The 12,705-nt window shown below is 41.4% G+C and overlaps 1 protein-coding gene across 10 annotated transcripts in view; it reads right to left on the reverse strand.

The window, feature by feature from the left end:
* Positions 1–11,795, reverse strand: part of RPS6KA3 (ribosomal protein S6 kinase A3) — a 117,721-nt gene extending 105,926 nt beyond the window's left edge. For 2 of the 10 annotated variants that reach the window (XM_016942880.3, XM_063804055.1), the window contains exon 1: positions 11,675–11,773. Coding sequence is in view for 2 of the 10 variants with exons in the window: in XM_016942876.3 (XP_016798365.1) it covers positions 10,868–10,936 (69 nt within the window). In the remaining 8 variants the exon portion in view is untranslated. Of the gene's footprint in view, positions 1–10,867; positions 11,268–11,330 lie in introns of those variants that run through there. The other 8 variants (XM_063804053.1, XM_063804054.1, XM_016942883.3 and 5 more) reach the window with 8 other exon arrangements.
* Between the last annotated feature and the right edge of the window lie 910 nt (positions 11,796–12,705).

Below are 12,705 nucleotides of genomic sequence, written 5' to 3' on the forward strand. Positions count from 1 at the left end.
CATACTCCAGCCTGGGCAATAGAGCAAAATTTCGTCTCAAAAAAAAAAAAAAAAAAAAAAAGGAATTAGGCCGGATGCGGTGGCTCATGCCTGTAATCTCATCACTTTGGGAGGCAAAGGCGGATGGATCACCCTGAGGTCAGGAGTTTGAGACCAGCCTGGCCAACATGGAGAAACCCCATTTCTACCAAAAATACAAAAATTAGCCAGGCGTGGTGGTGGGCACCTGTAGTTCCAGCTACTCGGGAGGCTGAGGCAGGAGAATAACTTGAACCCAGGAGGCAGAGGTTGCAGTGAGCCAAGATTGAGCCACTCAACTCCAGCCTGGGTGACAGAGAAGAAATACATATACAAGGACCTTCCATATCAGCATTAGAGCAAAAAGCTCTGGGTGACAGAGTGAGACACCGTCTCAAAAAAAAAAAAAAAAAGAAAAAAAGAAAAAAAAAAGGAATTAATTAGGGCTATTTGACCTGACAGTCTAAGAAAAAAAAAAAAATGATTGCATAACTTTCCTTTTAAATTTCCTTTTCTTATACGATAGCAAGATAATTGTTAACATTTTTGGGTTGAGCCAAATTCTGTTTTCTGGCACTTTGAGGGAACATCAAGTAGATTTTTCTGAAAAGAGGATGCAAAGATAGAGAGGTAACGATTTAATAAGCTGCAATCAAAGAACAGAGCACATTTACTCAGGCATACACCTAGAGGCTTCTGTAAAGAGAGCTGTTAAGTAATGTCTAGGCAGGCCCCCCTTTTTCCAAGTACTGTAATTTTTGTTTCAAACGTTAGACATTTTGTTTTATTTGTAAGACAGCTGGTTAGAAATCTCAAATAATCTTCCCATACAATGCCATAAATGCTGTTTTTCAGGCCAACTCACAAAAGCCTATTTAACCCACTGTATTTCGAAACTAACATCAACTTCACTCAGTTTTACTAACTTTTTAAACTTTACCTATTGACTACTTAAGCACTGTCTCTATTGTGAACAGCATTCCTAGTTCATGCCAGGATCACATCATCTCTACAGGCCTCCTTGGTGAGAAGAGGGCTTCATGCTACATACATACATATATTTATATATGTGAGAAGTCACCTATCTCTCTAGGTTATTCTCTACATCTCCACAATAGCTACCCATGTAAACTACCTGGAACCTTTTTCCCCTGTAGCAGATTTCATTTAGACTGAGTCACTCACCTGGATGTTCTCAACTCAAACAGGGCTGTGTAGTGAAAAGTCATTAGAATTTGCAATCTGTGAGACTTGGGTTTGAATTCTGGCTCCTTCAGTTACTAGCTGGGCAACCATGAGCACGTTATTTAACCCTTCTAGGCTTCAGTTTCCTCATCTGTAAGTTGAGGATAATTCTGTATACTTCATTCAAGTTGATATACACAAAGTGACTTGTCAAGGGGGGCACTCAATAGACGTGAGCTTCCTTCCATCTTCACTTGGGAAAGAAAGAGCAGTGATCTCAACGTACCCCTCACCCTTCGTTTGTAGGTAGGAACATTCTGAAGTTGTTTTTGTAAACTAAGGACTGTATTTTCCAGACTTATAAATTAAGGCTAAGGCAAGACTGTATATTATCTTGGATTTGAGTACTCTGACACAGCAAACGAGTTAAAATTAGCAGACAGGAGAGAAAAAGTAATATTTGAACTTTTGTGCATTGTGGCTCTTTCAGAATTTGTATTTAAGATAGTTTAGATAAAATTAAAGAGTTGTATTGATATGATGTGGATGACAAAATGAATTTTAGTGAAATGAATGTGCTGCACACCCCAACTCTGACTTTGTTAACATATCACCTGCAGCAGGTCTGCCTGAACAGGTCTCAATTTTCTTACATAAATAGGGTAGGGCTAAGTTGTTCTCTAAAATTATATGCTAAAAAAATTTAAATGCTTTCATATTTCAAAATGCACCAATCCACTTTTTCCGTTTTAACTAGCACAGTACAGTGAATGCAACACAATATTTAAACAAATTACCATACAGTAATTTATTCATCCAATAATATAGAAGATAATTGTATATTTTTCTACCCAGAGACATTAGTCTTACTGTTTATGTCTCGGTCTGTAAGCTCGGTGCACAAGAGGAAACTTGTAATTACAACATTTTTTGATATTTAAATTTCCCCCAATGCTTTAGTGTTATCACTTGAATGAGATGTCACAGTAAAACTATTAAAGCTGTAGGAAGAGTAGAATGGTGATTTGTGGGGTATGTACCACCCTAGAGGGTTTATCAGAATCTTCAGGGTAGAAAAGGACAAAACTAACCTGATTAAACATAATTTGAAAAAGCATGTTAAATATTTGTTTTTAGAAAAGGTTTAGCCTATTAATTTCAAGATACAAATCATACAAGGTAGAAATGAAAAAAACACTGGTGTAAAAAATGCATTCAATTTGTACTAATCCTGTAATCTGGAATTGTACTGTTCAACATGGTAGCCAATAGCCACTGGTGACTATTAGGTAAAATTTAAAAGTTCACTTCCACACTAGCCACATTTCAAGTGCTCAACAGCCACATATGGGTAGCAGCTACTGTACTAAACAGTGCTGATCCAGAAATTTTTTGTGATTTTAAGTAAATCTTTATTATTTTATATTATTTTCAGATAGATGCCTCTGTTCCTAAATGTGAAGAAATGAAGTAACATTCTAGGTAGCTGAGATTTTTGCCACAGGTTTTACAAGATTTCTGGAGTGAAGATTTATCCCAAACCACTGCACTTGAGATGCATTTCAATCTATTAATGTCAAAATGATCTTTTGCTTCAGGCTATCATTTGACATCTGCTTCTAACACATATCAAATGACTGAACCAAGTTTCCTAGGACAAGCTTTGTGGCCCAAAGAATTAGAGACAAGCTCACAGAAATCTAAATGACCAGGTCAGATTTGAAGATGAGATTATCACCATATGTAAGATTATAAAAATCAATTTATATGGTGGACAAAACAAGTTTTTAAGTTATATAAGAGACCATGGATATATTAGTTAAGATGGGAAAATTCGATTTAACTTATGGTTGTAATTCTACTATGACAAGAAATCTAAAAGTGCTTTTAGATTTACACCTACGTGTAGAGTAACAAATATTTAGGAAACTAGCACTATTTTATGAGAACAACAGAAAAGGACTCACAATGTGGAGATGTGACTCCAGGCAGGGCAGTAGGCTAGCTTTCAATTTAAAGCTGCCTGTTTTTTAGTTCATTCATGTTCTACTTTCTAGCTGACATCTTCAAGAGAGGAAGGTAAATATGCAGGGCAGGTAATGTCAGCAATTGAGCCATTCTGTTATGGTATGTAAAACATAAAATCACTATTCATTATTTGGTAATATGCCCAACAAATACCCCTGACCCCAGAGGTATTTGTACATGATGAGCAGAGACCAGAAAAAGAGTGAGGATGCTATTTTACATTATTTGGAAACTGTAACTTTTTTATATTACTAATCCTAGCTATCTATTCTCTAGTAAGTGAAAACAAGAAGCAATTAATTCAAACAGGAAAATGGGAGAGAAAAGCAGATTAACAGTGGCATAAAGTAGCATATAAGAGAATTTTTAAACTACAAATATTAGACATAAGTTACAGAAACAGTCAAGGTGCAGGCCATTTAGTAGGGGCAATTAGCTTGATATTAAGTAGAATATGACCATTAATTTTCAGAACAGTGAATCAAAAGTGTAAATTATTTTTAACTTTTATTTAAATTATTATTAAATTTATATTCACTATTAAGACGGAACATTTTTATACAATTTAATTTAGAAAGATTTCAATTCAAAATGAAACAAAACTCTTGACAGTTAAAGAAAACACTTCAATATAGTCAATTAAACATAACAGCTCATTTCCAGGCAATACTGGATCGCGTTACTGTAGTTATCAGACTTTCCAAAACTGTGTTCTGCAAAGCACTTTGTGTCCACTGAGACTTCAATAGATGGTTCACAAAAAAGGGGTTCTGACATCAAGTCTCAAATGCTGTGGGCCATATCCATTTTGCAGATTCATTGTATACAACATCTTAAAAGTTCTAAATTATACAGTAAAGACAGGTTAAATCTTATTTAATGCCACATTTCCCCAACTTACTTGATTATGCCACACTACCTTGTTTTTTGAAGGGGGGTGATTCTTGAGGCATGGATACACCTTTTAACATCATATCTCCAGAGACTTTTCAGCTTGAAAAATACTATATATACTATTTAGAGTTCTGTAAGAACCAACACCACATTACAGACAAAATCTAAAGGATTACATTTCTAGACAGGAAAACCCAGTTACCCTATGGCATTTCGAAATAACTAAAACAAATGTATTTATAGTAATGGGGAAGGAGGTGTGACATATTAATTTCCTTCCCTAAAAATTAACAGAACGGATTCATCCTAAAATATAAAAAGGTGTGCACATTTTGTGTTGGTATGTTTTAGAAAGAAAGTTAAAATTCTACCTATTGATGCTATAAACTGACTTTAACCATTTCTTCAGGGACACATTATCTTCAAGAGGTAGACATACAGAATACACTATATTTCATTGATTAAAAGATACAATCAAGTGTAAGATACACTATTATTTTATATATTGTTAAGGAAAAACATGCTGCTAATTAAACTATGACATCCCATGGACTGTGAGACATCTTCCAATTTGAGCAATGTTAAAAATGTGAACAAACTTTCCTTTCTTCCTTCTTCCACATATATTCTTCACAATGTTGTTTTTTCCCTTTAAAGACAATACTGAGGAAGGGATCAATGCAAAAAGGGTAAGATTCAAGAGATTTCTGTTCCCCTTGCCCTTTCAATTACGTTCAGATATTACCATGACTATTTAAACTGATCAATCAAATAAATCACTTTTAATTGCTTTGCTGGATTCTAAAAAATTACCCCAGAGGAAAAACAAAGAACTGAGACAGTTCTTTAAGAGGGATGATTCATTGTAACTATTGTTTATTAAAAACTTAAACCATGTACTGAACCAAGTACTTTACATATATTATCATTTCATTTAATTCTCACCAAAACTCTATGAGGTAGACATTATTTTCATCCCTATTTTACAAATTAGGATGTTGAAGTATAGAGATATTAAATATAACTTGCATAGGGTTACAAAGTTATTAAGTGGCAGAGCCAGGACTCAAACACAGGTCTTTATGGCTCCAGAGCTTATGTTCTTTAACACTTTGCTATTAATCCAAATAACCCCACAAAGTCCCTTCTAAGTTTTAAGAATGAGCAAAAACCAAAATACTTAATTACTAGTAACTAATGTATTTGCTTAAAACAGGTCACATGACAAAAAGACAAATACTGCATGTTCTTACTCACATGTGGGGCTCATAGGTAGGGAGTTTCTACTCAGAATGAGAGTTACTAGAGGATAGGACGAGTGTGGGGGTTACAGAGGGGGTGGGGGTGAAGAAAGGTTGGTTAATGGGCACAGTACATACAATTGGATAGAAGGAATAAGTTCTAACAATGGATAGCAGAGTAGAGTAGGGTGACTATAGTTAATAACAATATTTTATATATTTCAGAATAGTTAGAAGAGAGGATTTGAAATGTTCCCAACACACAGAAATGATTAATGGATATCCCAAATACCCTGATGTGATCATTACACATTCTATGCATGGAACAAAATATCACATGACCCCATAAAAATATACAAATATTATTTATCAATTGAAAAGTAAACATTTTGGTGTGCCAAAGTTTGCCTTTCAACAGTTTGTTTAACCAAAGAGACAACTTCCTCCTATGTTTCTGTACATTAGGGATTAATAAATATTGGCTTTTAAATTGTACAACTTGATAAACTGTCAAAAAATAAATAGGCCAAATGTATTAAAATAATCATAATGTGCTATATGGATACATTTTATCCTGAACCTGTTTTATAAAACACATACACACACAGACACACACACATTTGCGTTTGTTTTGCTAAATCATGACAAAACTTAATGATTAAATATGGTAGTTTTTACTGAATGATTAAATAGGGTAGTTTTTCTTTGTTTTAATGCTTTTTGGTGTTAAACTGATAAACTAGAATATCTGAGATCTGATATCTCCAGGTTAATGATACAGGTCACTGTATTAATTCCAAAAGAACACACTGATGGGAGTGGGGTGGAAGGAAGACATTGAATGCTAGGTATTACAATTTAGATACTTGTTTTTTTCTATTTATGTGAATTGGGGAACGGGATGTATAATATATGTACTTGCACAGCTGCATTTCAATGCTTTAAAATGTGTTATCCACCAAAGCACATAAACAACTGAGCACTATCACACGCAGGCATTACCAGTGAGACCACCACCATGTCAGTGTGTCATTCATTATAATCTGAACCGTTGGGTCTAAAGCACCCATTCTGCACTGGGTCAACCAGGCAACTGTGACCTTACCCATCATTCACAGCCTGGCAGATCACATGTCCCTGAGCATTGAACTGTAGAGCAAATCTTGTTAATTATCACAATGGTATGAATTTCTTAGTAATAAAAATTTTTAAAAACTTTAGGACAATTGTTCTGCAACTCAGACTTCTAGATAAGTGATCTGTATTTTTGGTCATTCTATAATTTAGCAAATGTCAAGTCCTTGGTCAGGAGTACACAGTCCAATTATGCCACCTGTCTTATTAAAAATAAGATATACTTATTGTGGTTTCCAGAAATGTATACTAAAGAGAAGACAAAGTCTGCCTATATTTGCTCCTGTAATTAGATAAAAGTTTTATTAATAAAATTTAAATGCATCCAGCAACTTTCACATTTTGAATCTACCCCATTACTACAGGATCAAGCTGCCAAAATAAAGCAAAGTTTTCTAGATTTTACAAAACTGACATCCTCTATCATAATCACTGAAAACAATGAAGTGTTCAGTAATGTGTCACAGTTACTTGACAGTTGACATGTAACAATACCTGTCCTCTCCTCAGATCTTCACTTAGGGGAAAGAAAAAAACCTGAAAGGTGGTAAAAATAAAACAGGAAAAGGAAAAGAAACAATAAAACATTTTTTTTCAAAATCAATGGTTATACTTTAATAGAGCATTTTCCCTATAGATAAAATAAGAAACCTATATAATATTGATATAGTAGAAATACTATAAAATCTATGTACTATACTATAGAATACTACATAATCTTTGAGGTTAAAAATGGCTGCACATTCACTAAACATGATCTCCCACACAAAGGCCTCATTTTCTATAATAAAATACTTATATAGTTGATTTTTTAAATATTTTTCAGTGCATCATGGGTACCTGTTATTTAAAGGAAGTCGAGGTAGCTATTTTCATACAACACATTGCATAATACACATTGTATACAACACATTATATTGTGGCTATTTTATATAACACATTTCTATAAAACAAAAATAACCTCCATAATTTTATCATTTTGAAAACTTCATATTTAGATTTACTATCATTTATACCTACTCTATTGCAACGGAGAAAAAAGTATCACTCTAGGTCAGGCTTATGATCCAGTAAATGCTGTCTCTGACAGCACTGGCAAAGAATTTGTAGAACAGAAGAGCCATAATTCCTACCTATCCATCCTCTAAACAGTCAAATATTCAAAAGCATATTAGCATCTTTAAGTAACTCACTAAAGAGTTCACCTAGACCAGTTAGGAAGCTAGTTTGTTTTTTATCTTGTACCAACCCTTACTTTGCTTACATAGTACTTCCTTTATTATCCTAAATTTGCTTCTTTAAACATTTGGCCTAGTTCTAGCCTATCATGTTCTGACCCACGTTTGAGTTTAACCACAAGGGTTTTTTTGTTTTGAACACCATGAGATTCGTGTGAGGTCTTAAAGCAGGAAGGCCAGTGTAAAGGAACTGAAGAAACTGCCTGTGTTTTTACTGAGGCACTGAGGTCTTTTTAAATTGTTCATATTTTAATGAGATTAAAATGATAAAAAACAGATAAGATTCATAATCATCCTATTCCTGACTTTCATGATTCATTCAGCAGATATTTATTAAGTCCACAATATGTCAGGGCCAGGCATTGTGCTGAATGCTGAGGATTCAGAGAGGGGGGGAAAAATGTCTGCTTTCAAGAATTCACAGTGTACTAGGGATGAGACCATAAATGTAAACTCCTACACAGACCAATCCTGAAATCTTTTAACCTGGAGAGAAGTATTTTGATGTATTTACTCAAGTAAATGACTCTAAAAAAACTATGTTACTCTGGTAAAATACAATTATCTGATAGGAACCTACTGGGGGAGGAAACGGTATAATAGTGAAAATATTAGACCTCTGAGTGGAACTTTTCAACCTTTCCCTCACTGTCTTCAATATTTCCAAATTGTATCAGAAGTAATTTACTTGAAATAGCTGAACAAGCAAAGGAAATTAAATATCTAAAGGCAATTTGTTAGAATTTAATTTTAATAAATCTTGGCAACACTGGCTCTGTTTGACATACTTTATGCCAGAATAGCAAGAAAACTCTTTGAAAATAGCAAATTGTGGAATCCTATCTGTCAAGTTCTGGAAAACATGATAGTAACTGAAATAACAAGGCTTTACCAAATGAGACCTCTTATAATACTCTATTTGTTTCTGGAAAATAGATGACCTCTAACTACTGGCTTATTTATACCTCGAATTTTTCCACAAAAGATTTGGAACAGCTACCCTGATATAAAACGAAGCACATGAATTGTATCCACCTGGCTTTGAATTATGGCTCTGCCATTTACTATTTATCATCTTTGTACCTTTTAAATTCTGAGATTTGGTTTCCTAATCTATAACAATGGGGACCATAATCCTACCCTGCTGGGTCACAGGAAGGATAAAATGAAATAGTAATGTAGCACAGTACCTGGCATATAGTTGGTGCTAAATAAATATGTTTTGTCCTTCCTTATCCAAATGCATTCTAGATAGAAAAAGGATAAGGTGGAATTTTAAACGATATTGTTTTCCTATCACACTGATACATGCCAAGCAGAAATGTGGACTGATCTTGAGTTGCAATTGTTAATGTTTGTATGTAAAAGTCAGGCTCAAAGCAAATTTAATTTCTTTCCACAAGTTCAGTACTTTGCGAACATTTTATTAACCTTTTAGCTATATTATTTAATGCAAAAAATTTTCTGGGGAAAAATATGACAAGAGCTCTTGCATACTGTTTTTCACACTACCCATCTAAAGGATTATTAAACATCATAAATTTGGCTTTTTAATAAAATATTTATAGTATTAGTCTGGTTAACAATTTTAAATAAAGTTCTTGTGATTCTGCCAGTCTTAAAAACATGATTTCCTTTCTTTCTTTCCTTTTCTTTCAACATATATCAATGTCTTTTCCATTGAAGAGCAGCATTTAGTTCAGGTTTTACAAGTATGATCCAAGTCGCAAAATACTAAGCACCAATCATAAGCACTATTACAACTCTGCGTGCGTTAAGGAGAACAAGCAAAATTGTTATACAGCAGCGGAGGTGACTGGGCGAAAAAGTGAAAAGCGATTTGAACTGATCCCTCGCCCTCTCCATTATACCGGAGAATGCAAGTGTCCCGCATCTCAGATTAAACTGAGCCTCAGTTTTACCGACGTAACCAGTAACCCTATCTACTTCTCACACTGCGGAGGCCGGCAGGGCAGCGGCTGCCGCCAAGCACACCACTCATCAGAGCCTGCCCCGTTCCACCCCCGCGTTTCAGTCATGCTTTCCAGAAATGGGGTCACTCACTCAGTAACTATTACACACACGCAGCCTATCATCCTGTAATCCCCTAAAGTCCGCTGCGGGGAGAGAAGGCAGCAAAAAGTCAAGAAGGAAGAATCACAGACGCGCCACCATCAGGAATTGATTTTCCACTCCGGAGAGGAGCGGTGATACCTTGGAACGGGTCTTGTCTGGATTATTTTCGCAGACCCCGAGTTGTTCTGGGACAGGGGCGGTTCAGGAAAGCTCGGTGTAGTGATGCGCCCGGGGAAATTCTGTTTTGCCCTGTTTGGGTATATTGTTTGGGTTTTGGGCACTAGGATGGGTGTCTCAGGGACGGTCACCAGATCCCGGGCGAGGAAAACCAGAAAGCCTTTTACGGCGGCCGCTGATCTCCTTGAATATCACCCTCTCACCTCCATGGACAGGAAACTCAAGTTAAACTCACAGGGACGGGGGTCTAGCTCTGCGACCTCAGAAACGGAGGGGGTAGGGGACCTTAGGCTTCCACTTTCTTCTTTGCAGCAGCAGAAACCGCTGCGGCAGACGAGGGGGAGGCAAAACCCTGCACCCCCTACCCGAAACCCCCACAGGTCGCCGCCGCCCGTGCCCCGCGCGCCGGTCTCCCCGCAGCAGCCCCTCCCTCGGCCGGACTCGAGAGTCCCTGCTCCCCGGTGAACCCGATCCCTACCCCTCCCTCATCTCCCAAAGTCGCCAAGGTCCGGGAAAGCCCCCGACCCGGCTGGGCCAAACTTCCCAACTCCCCGCCGGCCCCCGCTCCGCCTCCCGCTTCCCCCACGCAAAGTTGATTAAAATTGGCTTCTTGCAAAGCCCCAGCGCCCACTCCAAACCCCACGCGCCACCACACTGGCAGCCCCCCGAGCGAGGGAAGGAGGTGAGGGTGAGGGTGGAAGGAACAGACAGACCGGCAAATAGACCCACCCCAACAACCCAAACCAAAACCCTGAGCCCGGGGGAAAGACGCGAGCGGGATCAGAACGGGCCGAGTGGCCAGCTCCGGGGAGCGAAGCGAGCCGGCGGGGGCGCGAGGAGGAGATGCGCCGGCCCCGGCCGCCCTGCTGCACTCACCTCAGCGCTGTCGGACGGGCTCTCCACAGCCATCTTCTGCCACGGGTCCGCCAGCTGCGCCAGCGGCATCTTCCCCCCCGGCCCGCCGCCTTCACCGCCTCCTCCCTCCCCGCCCGCCCCACGGCCGGCCCCGCTCCGTCGCCGCCCGAGCCCCACGGCAGCGGCGGCGGCGGCGGCGGCGGCGGCAGCAGCAGCAGCAGCAGCGGCGGCGGCGGCCCCAGAGAGGGCTCGACGCCGACGCCGACCGCCCGAAAGCCGCGCGCCTGGCCAGAGACGCCCGCGCGCTGAGCGAGAGCCTCGCGCCTCCGCTGGGCACCGGGTCTCGCCCCTTTCTTCCTCTCCTCCTTCCGCCGCCGGGACTACGGCTCCGCCCCCCCCGCCGGTTCCCGCGCCCGCTCCCAGCAGAACAGCGACCGCCGCGCGCTCCCCCACTTCCGCTCACAACATGGCGCCTAAGCGATACCTGTCTCTCAAAGCGAGGCTCGGCCGCCGCCACCACCGCCGCGCGCACCCAGGGGCTGGGCTAGTGGAAGACACGCCCCCGGCCGCTGCGCTCCGCTCCTCCCTCTTCCCACCCCCCTCCTTCTGCGCCCCAACCTCAGCTTCTGGGCCTCGCCTACTTTCAGGAAGGGCGAGCCCAACAGATCTGGGGGCGTCGGCGGGAGGCGGGGGAAAGAAATGGGAAAGGCAGGAGGGACGAAGGCTGGGAGCCTTTCACCGCCAAGGGTCTAAGCCGGTCGGAGGCTCCTTGGGAATGAGGGAGAACAGTGGTCCCCGCCCAGCTGGGGAGGGAGGTGGGCAAAGTACCGGGGGCGCAGTCCCGAGCCAAGGACCCGGGGAGGGGTGCGGAGTGTCTTTTCGGCTTGTCTCCTCCGGGGGTGCGTGCGTGCGGACGCGCCTAGTCTCTGGGCGCATCCCGTAATGGCCCAAGACCCTCCCTCTTCAGGGTCACATGCTGGGAAATCACCTGCCCCCCATCTCCCCCGACGGAGGCAAGGGAGGCTTCGTGCCTAGGAGCCTCCTGGGGGCTCGGCTCCCGGTTTGATTCAAGTCTTTTCAAGTTGACGCTCTTTTGTTAAATTGTGGCTATTTGGGATTAATTCCTCTTGTATTAGTCGCTTCCCCCGCACCGCCCCCAGCCCAAATTCTCCTCCCCAAGTGCGCAGAGCTCTCGGCCTTCAGCTGCGACCCTGGAACCGCTGCCCCCCGCCCCACGTCTGCTACCTAAATCTTCAAGAGGGGAAAACAGGGAGGTTCCTTAAGGCTGTCCCTCTCGGTAGAGGTTGGAGAATTATTTAAAAATATCTTGTAGGCAGGAGCGCGGGGTTCCTGCTCCTCTGTTGACTTTAAATAAGAGATTAGATTTAAAAATCAGGCTGGCCGTGGGCGGAGGAGGAGGAGGAGGGGGACAGAGGGAGGGGAGGGGTTCTGACTCCTCCTCCTGCCCAAGATGGGGAAGCCCTGGATTAAGGAAACCCAATGCCCCGACGGCGACGGAGCCCCACAGGACGGCGAGAGCTTGGGGGGGAAGGCCTGGGCGTCCGGGGTGCGTCCCAAGAGGACTCGACCCTGTGTTCACTGCGCCAGGAGCCGCTGCGCGCTAAGTGCGCCCGGGCAGAAATGTGTAAAAGTCGCAGGGCTGAGTGGAAAGCTACTGCAGCCCCTGGCTAGTCGCCCAGCGAGGGGAAGAGAAAAAGCAAAGGGAAATCTCCGAGCCGGCCTGTCCCTTCAAACCCTCAGGCCGTGGCCCAGGCATCCCGGTCTTCCCACGCCCAGCGACCACGGCGCGTCCGCTGCTGCGCTCCCAGCGCACGCCTATTAACAGCTTCCTTTCATCC

Source organism: Pan troglodytes, chromosome X (assembly GCF_028858775.2).
Source record: "Pan troglodytes isolate AG18354 chromosome X, NHGRI_mPanTro3-v2.0_pri, whole genome shotgun sequence".
In the NCBI taxonomy this organism is placed as follows: domain Eukaryota; kingdom Metazoa; phylum Chordata; class Mammalia; order Primates; family Hominidae; genus Pan; species Pan troglodytes.